Source organism: Cicer arietinum, chromosome 2, assembly GCF_000331145.2.
Source record: "Cicer arietinum cultivar CDC Frontier isolate Library 1 chromosome 2, Cicar.CDCFrontier_v2.0, whole genome shotgun sequence".
In the NCBI taxonomy this organism is placed as follows: domain Eukaryota; kingdom Viridiplantae; phylum Streptophyta; class Magnoliopsida; order Fabales; family Fabaceae; genus Cicer; species Cicer arietinum.
The window spans coordinates 51,653,000-51,662,777 of record NC_021161.2 but is presented as its reverse complement, the minus strand read 5'-3'; the positions used below and the strand labels follow the sequence as shown (position 1 = coordinate 51,662,777).

The 9,778-nt window shown below is 26.6% G+C and overlaps 2 protein-coding genes across 2 annotated transcripts in view; both read right to left on the bottom strand.

Moving 5' to 3' along the window:
- LOC101515395 (protein NOI4-like) overlaps window positions 1-9,778 on the bottom strand; it is a 40,510-nt gene that overhangs the window by 28,501 nt on the left and 2,231 nt on the right. The gene's annotated exons all lie outside the window — the stretch shown is intronic.
- LOC101504444 (nuclear transcription factor Y subunit B-4-like) lies at window positions 2,914-3,471 on the bottom strand. The gene has a single exon (XM_027332128.1). The coding sequence runs from the start codon at window positions 3,469-3,471 to the stop codon at window positions 2,914-2,916; it is 558 nt and encodes a 185-aa protein (XP_027187929.1).

Genomic DNA, 9,778 nt, shown 5'->3' with positions numbered 1-9,778 from the left:
CTCTTTCTACTTGAATGTACTCCTACTACTTATAATTACTTTACTGGAATATATCCTAACTACCATATCAGCAATTACTACTGCTCTTCATTTGCTTTTTCTTTAATCAAAAAAGGAAATATTGGTGAAATTATGTGTGGAAAAGATGAAAATTTAAAATTTTAAGGAAATAACTGCATCATTTTTAAAATTATATTTTCACATTTATTTTTTAAATAAGTATTTTTGAGATATTTTTTAAACAAATACTTGACATAGAGGAGGGACAAACTGAAAACTCTCTCAATTCTACGAAACACCCAATTTAGCAAACCAATCAGCACATTTTTGTCTTCACGTAAGGTGTGAGTGAGAACTATCTGTCAATCTTTGGAGATCAAAGAGCGAATATACTTCACAAGAGAAGCATAAGGATGGGTAGGCAACACACCCTCTTAAATAAACTGCAACGCACTTAAAGAATTAGATTCGCAAATCACATTTATAAACTCATGATTTCAAGCAATATCGAAACCATGTGAGATGGCTTGAAGTTCAACATTAAATTTTAGAAGTGAACATACAACTACCAGCAAAACCTACAATCCAATTTATGAGAAGCTCACCAAACTTGCCTCAGATTGCCAGCTGAGCTACCATCAACATTGATTTAACCATATTCTCTAAGCGAGGTTGCCAAGAAACAAGATTAGGGATCGAAACCTTATTAGAACCACCAAACATCTTCATGATGGAGTGAAAGAGAGTACTAATTTGGCTCAGAATATACCAAAGAGAGTGATTGTCATCAATAAAAGATTCTTCAAAATCATCCAACAACAAGTGAGAAAAAGAAGTCCGTAATCATCAACTGTTTAACCAGATGATAAGATCATCTTCATAAAAATGAATGTGAGATGGAAAATTAAGATAATTCCAAACCTGCATGGCCTTGGGCCAATCCCTCAGAGTATGCAAAGTTGTTTCAATTATTGCACCACATCTATAGCTAACGATATGGTGAGTAAAGCGAGTATAGTTGATAGGTAATTTTTCATGCATAATAATCTACACAAAATGACGAACAATCTCAGGTAATTTGAGTTTTCAAATCCAAGACCAAACCATATCGTGAATTTGTAAGGGATTAGATCCCAATATTAACCAATAGTAAGTCGATTTGGTTGTGTAGGTATCTGAGATAGACGACCCCAAAACGAGAATATCACTTGAATCTTCATTAACAAAGATATTTTTCATATTCATCTTAATTTCTAAGGGAAGAGAAATCACCCCAACAGTCACAATGGTATTATTGAAACTAGCTTTTAGCGGAAATATCATTAAAGTTCTAATTACCGTAGTGACATACATCATCAACATGTAGGTTAATATCTTGTTCCTCGACAAGAGATATTTGATCACAGATTCTCCCGTTCGGGAGCCATTTATCATATCAAAGAGAAAATGTCACATATTCCCACTCTTGTAATATAACCGGGTTTGAGAACCTCCATTTCTTTAGTTTATAATTTATAATACTTTAAAATTAGTAATTTATTAAATACTATGCTTAAAATAATTTAGAATTAGTAATTTATAATTTATTTTTATTAATTTAAATTTATTAATCTGAAATGTTTTTTTATTTATTTTAAAATATAATAAATTATTTTAAATTAAAAACTATAAATATCAATTATTTTAAAATTTAAGTTATTTATAAATACTTTTAAATTACAATATATAAATTATTTAATAATCTGATATATTTTAAATTTATTTAGCTAATTTATTCATTTTAAATAATTTACAAAAAAATATTATTTATTAAAATTATTATATAAAAGTGTAATGTGATAATGATAGATTCAAATATTTTGATACATCTCAAAACTATCATAATGAACATGATCTTAAGGATAACTACTTGCATAGTGGTACAATGAATTAATTAAAAGTAAATAATTTAATTTTCTTTGACTTCAATTTTGGATTTTAGTTAGATAAAAGAGAAACCGAAATAGCCAAATAAATAATGAACTCAACTCATCCTGGATTAATAGAGTTAATACAAAAAAATCATTTAATAAAGAGTTTTTTTTAAATACTTACTCTAATCCTAATTATAAAAAGAAAAATAAAAAATAATATCAATTAACTTATTTATTATCATCACTTTTAAATATTTTTATAAATATATTTTTTATAAAAAAGTTTGAAATATTAAATATATCCACTAATATTTAATATTTATAAGACATACATTAAATAAAGATAAAAAGTAATTTAAATAATAAATACATTTTAAAAGTCTCAAATTCCTTGTAAATGAAACCAAAAATATCTCCAAAAATTTATTTTAATTAGGGCCAGAAATAGTATACTTTTTTTGGTCTAGAGAATAAACATAAAGAAATTTATACACAATTGCGAAGTATCGAGTGTGAACTCTATATGTGATATGCAATATAACAATATCGGTATTTATCAGTTGAATTAGATTTTATACAAAGGTAGTATTTAATAATGATAATATTCATAAAATATTTTGTTTTAAGAAAAAATATAATGAAAATGTATCACAATTAGTTTGAGTGACACTATAATAGCATAACTCTAAAACATTTTTAAAATTAAAATAAATACAAAAAATTTGGGAAGACTGTACAAAAATCCAAAAAAATAGTCTGGTGGATACAACTACTATCTTATTAAAAAAAAAAGTGTACAGTAAATTTCTACATAAATCAGCAAAATTTATATTAAAAGTATAAAATCTTAAATATAGATTCTTTAACATATATAATATAAAATAAAATATATATTCCGCATAGTGATTTATCATTTTTATTATAGAGAAACTTATATTTGGAACTCATTAATGAAGACATTATCTTACTCCAATGACATCTCACTCATCAAAGAAATCAATCAGTCATCACTATTAAGAAAAGCATCAAGATCAAAGCTTCCATCACTTGAGTTGTCACTACCACAAAATTCTTCATCTCCAACAATTGCACCCAATAATTCTCTTGGGTCTGGAAACACAATTGGATCCATTGGTAAGTCATGATCTTGAAAAGTCTCTAGCACCGACGGTGGTGCTATATTTTTGTGTGTGGGTCCACATGTTTGTTCAACATATGGACCCACACTAGCACCACATTCAATGTGACGATAGCGTTGAATGTAGCGCGTAGAATCCTCAACATAAAAATCAAAACCCAATCTTCTCATAGTATTGATCAAATCTTCAGCAGTAATTGTGGTTCTATGATCCAATTTACAGTGATAATTAGCTTCAGTAGTAATGAAGCTAATGAATTCAGAAACACATTCAACCATACATTCCTTGCTTTCATCGCTTATCTTTCCATGTTTTGGAATCATTCGACGCATGATTCTTTGAACATTTGTAATGGGTAACGGTCGGATAATTTCTTCTCGCACCCTCAAATCAGCTGCTTGCACCTCCTCCTTCTTCATTAAATCTAACAACACAAAAAATAGTTAATTTTTGTAATTATTTACATTGGTGTACTAAATTAATGTGTGTTTAAATTAAATTATTTTTTAGGCTAAATTACATTCGTGGTCCTTTAACTTAATTTCAGGTAACGCTTTAGTCCTTTATCTTTTTTTTTTTCCCGACTTGGTCCTTTATTTTAATTTTAAGTGACAATTTGATATTTTATGTTTTAAAATTTCAACAATGATATCCTTTTATATACAAAAATTCAAAAAAAAAAATTCAATCAAAACTCATCAAATTAATTATATTCTTCAATATAATATATATTTCATCAAATTCGTAACGCAAATCTTCAAATAAACTCATATTTTCATATTTTATTTGATATTTTTAGGAATAAAGGACTAAATCGGAAAAAAAAAAATAAAGGACTAAAACGTTACCTAAAATTAAGTTAAAGGACCACAAATGTAATTTAGCCTATTTTTTATTTTAAAAAATTTAATCAAATATTCTTATTTTATTTCATTATTATTTTGGAAAGAAACATAATGAAGTATATTAATTGAAAACAGCGTGATGATGTTTTCAATAAACAAATAATATATATATATATATATATACTAATTGTTTTCTTTATTTTTTAAATATATGATTTTATTATACTTAAATAATTCTTGTGATGTTTAAATTTTCTTTTTTTGTTATAGCTACTACCTACTTACATAGATCCATTAATATTCATTAAAATAAAATACCATCCCATATGTAAATTATAATCATGTAGTTAACTGCAATCAATAATCAGACTAAATTAACTAATCCAATTAATTAAATCTACTAAAAGAGATGCAATAATTGAAATTATATTTGAGCTTTTTCAAAGGAAATTCTTAGGAATAGTCTTTTTTTTTTGTCAACAATTCCAACTCATATTCTAAAACTCACAAGTCACAAGAGGACAAAACAAGAACCTCGCATACTTTGGAAAAAGTACATCTGTGTTGTAGTTTTAATTCTTTATAACAAACCCATGAGAAGAACAAATGGTTTATACGTTTTTCATGAGAAATTTGAAAAGAAAAAAAAATAACTTCCTCTAAGAAAACCCATTGAAATTGAATATTGAGTACAAAACATATAGTCAAATGGTAATCATTTTAGAGAGATAAGGATGTTACGAGTTCAATTTCATCTCTAATAAAATTAACAATTAATTAATAATATTTGTTATTTAAAAAAAATAATAATCATTTAGATTTAATTAAAAGGAAAAAAATTACAAGAAAATAAATATCAAAACTAAAACATATTATGGATGGGTATATTATATACTCTTATTTTAAAAACTCACGTGCAAGTTCATATCTAGTAGTGGGTGAATTTAACTCTCTTTTTTTTTTTATTAATAGTTTTACTTTATTTGATCATCAAAGATAAATTTTTACAACATTCTCAAATTACTTTGCAAGTCCATGTCTAGGTTAAACTGTTGATAAAAAAATGTCAAGTTATTTATAGAAGAGGGAGAAATAAAGACATCAATCACTTGCAAAACAAAATTTCAATATCACACATTGGACATCAATCACTTGAAAAAGAATCTCATACATTTGTTTCACACATCAAGAGAAAAATAAAATGTAGCTAATAGTGAACATCCCCTCTAGACTTACATAAATCAATATAATTGATTTAAATTTAGAATAAATACATTAGATGTAAATCAATATAATTGTTCATTAGATGTAAATCGGTGGAAATATTTACATTTTAAGTTTGTGTTTTGAATTTAACTTTTTAAAACCATATTGTACATCATTTGATCTTTATCCAACCACTTTGATCTCTTTATATTTTAAGTTTATGTTTTAAATCCAATTTTTTAAAATCAAATTGTATAACCAAGTGTTTTTACAAATGATTCATAGAAATGAAAACACATTATATTTAACAAGTTTATGTATATTAATTGGAAGTGAAGTGCTTACTTGAGCTTGACTCTCTAGGCTGATTTGGACCTCCTGAAGCCATGATATTTGTCTTTGAAACAAAAGACTACTTAAAAGGTTAAAATGTATAATTTGTTTCTTGAATGGACAATGGTTTCAACAAGTTTAACTTAATTATATATAACTCGATTGGGGGATTAGAAGACACCAAAAGAATTATAAAAAAAAATAAAGTTTTTGTGTTCAAACTCAAGAAATTAATATAACCTCTACTTTACTGATAATTGTGTATAAAAAATTATATATAGAACAAAAAAGCTAATCTTAATGGTGAACTGGAACTTGTGTCATTAATTAGGGATGTACATGATTCAAATTTAATTGATAAAATCATTTATTGTGATCAACAAGGAGTTTATATATTACATTAAATAAAAGTGTTTAATCAATTAAAGCAAAGATAAATTGGTAATATACATGCATTAATGTATCCTTAATTCATTCTAGTTTGTAATAGGAAAAAACTTAAGTGCATTAATTCATTCTAGTTTGTAATAGGAAAAAACTTAAGTGCATTTAGTCGGTTGTGAAGGCTCGTCAGAGACAATAGATTCGAAAAATATTTAAGTATTATATATACATATTAAAAAATAATTATAAATAAAAGAGATTTTAATAATTTTATTAAGTGATCCTTATTAACAATTAAGGTGTTTTTTAGCATTATAAATATAAAATAGAATACAATAACTTATTACAATTAATAACACATATAAAATAATATGAAATTTATATAATATTATTTAAAATAAATATAATATAATATTATAAAAAGAGAAGATAGAGAAATGACAGATGTAGGAGAGACAAAAAAGAGAGAGGAGAGACAAAAAAGAGAGAGGAGAGAGAAAAAATAAGAGGAGATAGATAAGGGAGTGAGAGGAAGAAAATGGTGAAAGATGAAAGAAAGATAGAGAGAGAAGAAAGAGAAGAGATAATATTTATTGAATAGTAAAATTAAAAAGATGAACAATGTTGTTAAGTTTAATAAAAGATATTTTTTCTCTTTTTAAGTCTCATAACCAGTTTTTAAATCATACAAAGTGAATTCTATACGTAATAATATTAAAATGTATGGCATCGATGAATGTTTGTCAAATCGAAACTTATATACGATACAAATACAAAAAAGTTAAAAATAAAGGTGATAGTATACAATATGCATATCGATGTCGGTGATATGTATTATATTCTTAAACACATTTTTAATCTAAAGAATCGATGTCGCATATTTTCATTAATATTCTTAATTTGTTTTGTAACCATTGCTTGATAAAGTTAGTTGTATTGAACAACATTCGTCACAATTAGATAGTGATATCACTTCTCTTAGTAGCATCATTCCACCCATATTTTGATTATTGAAGAACTGAATTGTGTCTTAGCTTTAGAAATGAATATAACATCTTAACCAAAATTGAAGCAATCAGTCAAAACCTGCAATGGTATAAATTTAGGCAAGACACTCACTAGAACAAATGTTCTTTAAAGACAAAATTATTAAGCTCATTTAAAAATCTATTTTTAGATACACGTACATCAAGATATACATAAAAAATCAATGAAAAAATCAATCTTTTAGGATATTAGCCTTTAAAGAGTAAATCAGCTATTTTTAAATGAGAAATGGTGCTTTGGAAACATTTATGATATTTAATTTTCCTTAGATGGAAAGTAAGGTCATATCAAAAAATAGGTTAGATTTACACGATCATTAAAATAAACTAAAACATCTATTTAAATGGATAATTTATAAGCAGCCACAACCATCAATGAAGTTGAGTTTTAGAACCACTTCAAAGTTAACCAATCCATAAAATGAATTCTGTTAAAAAAATAAATTCTAAATCGTGTATAATCTTGTAAAAACATATATAAAATGAATATAAATAACAATTTTTTTATAGACAAATGTTAGTGTTTAGTAATTAGGTAGAAGAATGAGAAATTGTTAACATAAAAAATCAGATTCCTGATTTCTATTATGAAACTTTTTCAATGACGAATTACAACATTTTATCATAAAGAAAGGAAATATAATGCAATAAATAACCACAGTTTCATACAAGATCAAATACCTTGACATTGGAATAAATGCTTTACCTTCACACTGTAGTAACAAATGAAAATTATTAAGAACGTGACAGTTAAGAGGCCACATTATTAAGTTAAATTTTTATTTATAGAGAAGTCCTTATCTTGGAAATGAAATTATAGGACCCTTCTTGCACATTGTGTCATTTTAAAAAGCATTTTATAATGATGACTATGACTAAGATGTATGCATAAAGCTAATCAACATAAAATTAGTAGAATGTATTGTGGTTTACTCACATATGCTATAATTGTTCATTCCAAATATATGAGCGCTTGCTTTAGATAGAATAGTAATGGGAGAATATATGATCCTATACGCAAAATTTACAGAAAATATTTTGTAGGATTAGAATGTTATTATATTAATGATACTACCCTCTTTATTAGTAGCATTTATATTAAAAATATAAAAAAAATTGGAGTTGAGCCCCACATTATTTATATCTCCTATCCTATGTGACCATGATTGGGCTTCTTCTGTTTCCTTTTTAGGCTCAGTTTGAGACTCTGGCACATCCCTTGCCTTTGTATATTAAATGAAAATTAGATATTTGTACCAAAAAATAAAAAGAAAATTAGATAATTAATAAGAAACAAAATACACTTAATAAAGTTGAATCAATGAGTTTGAACTATGCATGACTCAAACAATATTTGATTAGATTATGTACTTACCTCCCATTCAAATTTGATTCGGTTGAATCAAAGTTTATTTATTTATTTATTTATGTATTAGTCAACTAATACAACTTTGATCAAATTAATTGATCTATAACATGGAGATCTTGGTAGTTCGATCTCCTTTTCAATTTCTATTGCATTTTGTGCTAAAATATTTCGTATTTAGTAAATATATTAATGAATATGGTTAATTAAAAATGTGATCAAAACATTTTTTGAGAAACAAAAGGGATGAGTGCAAAGTCATAGCAGTACGTTTTTCAGCTTCAATCTTTCATGTGCATATAGATTTCTCTAATACTCAAAAAAATCATATTTTCTTGATAAATTTTCCCTTATCTTGGTTGAGACAAATTCCTTTAATTATTGACGACCGTACAAAAGTTATACATGTCATGTAGTATGATGAAAAGACAAATTCTTAATATTAAAAAAAAACTAAAAAGGAAAGTAAAAGTGGAAAGAAAAAGGTTGAAATTTTTTAACGATTTTTGTTGACATAATCATAATGATCATGCAAATGCAAGTAGATCCGATGTGGTGCTTCAATATAAATGTGACATGTTGTGCCATGCGGCACCATATCCTTTTATACAAGGCGAAAGATCCAAGATCATATTAGACAGGTGCTGATTATACATCAAAAACAGGAACATCTACAACACTCTTTTCCTATAAATCTTATATCACATAAAAAAAAATCATTCAAATTAAAGTCTTCATATTCATTTTACCCCTCTCCTTCACTTCATAAAATAAATTTTTTAGTTTGAAGGAGAATATTATACAAAAATGTTTCAAGCAATGTCACTACAAGTTGTGATTTTGACCCTTTTGTTATCAGTGTATTATTTTAGTTTTGAAGCTTATGGAGATGAATTAGAGAATCCAAAATGTAATCCCCCATGTCAACCATATTCTCCACCAATTTCTGGTTACCCTTCTTATGGAACTCCACCACCACCACCTTCTTCTGGCTACTCTATATATAATGCTCCACCACCACCATCACCACCACATGAGAAAGGACAGAGTAAGTGTCCTCCAGCTGGTGATGTTCAGTGTTGTACACCTCCTGCTCCTTACACTTATGGGCCACCTAATCCTTATGACACTTATGCTCCTCCAAATCCTTACACCTATGTGCCTTATGGTAATGGTGAACGTTCTGCTTGTGCGCTTCTCCAATATCTAATTCCACTTTTGATGTTTTTTTCTTCTATAATTCTCTTCTGATTTTGGTTTGTTTTCATTTTTAGCCATCATTTTAAATCAAATGTTTACTAGATCAGATTGTCGATACTACAACATAGTTGTAATATAAATCTTTTGTAGCACCTTTATGGTAAAATAATAACTTTCAATGGACAAAGTACTATGTTTTCATTTTGACATGTCGACTAAATATTCAATGTGAATGGGGAGTAAAGATTATCACCAACTCGACATACATATATTATATTAGTTAAGAATGTTGGAACTATGCATTAGAGACCTATCCCTTATAGGGAAAGCTCCTTGAAAAAATTTT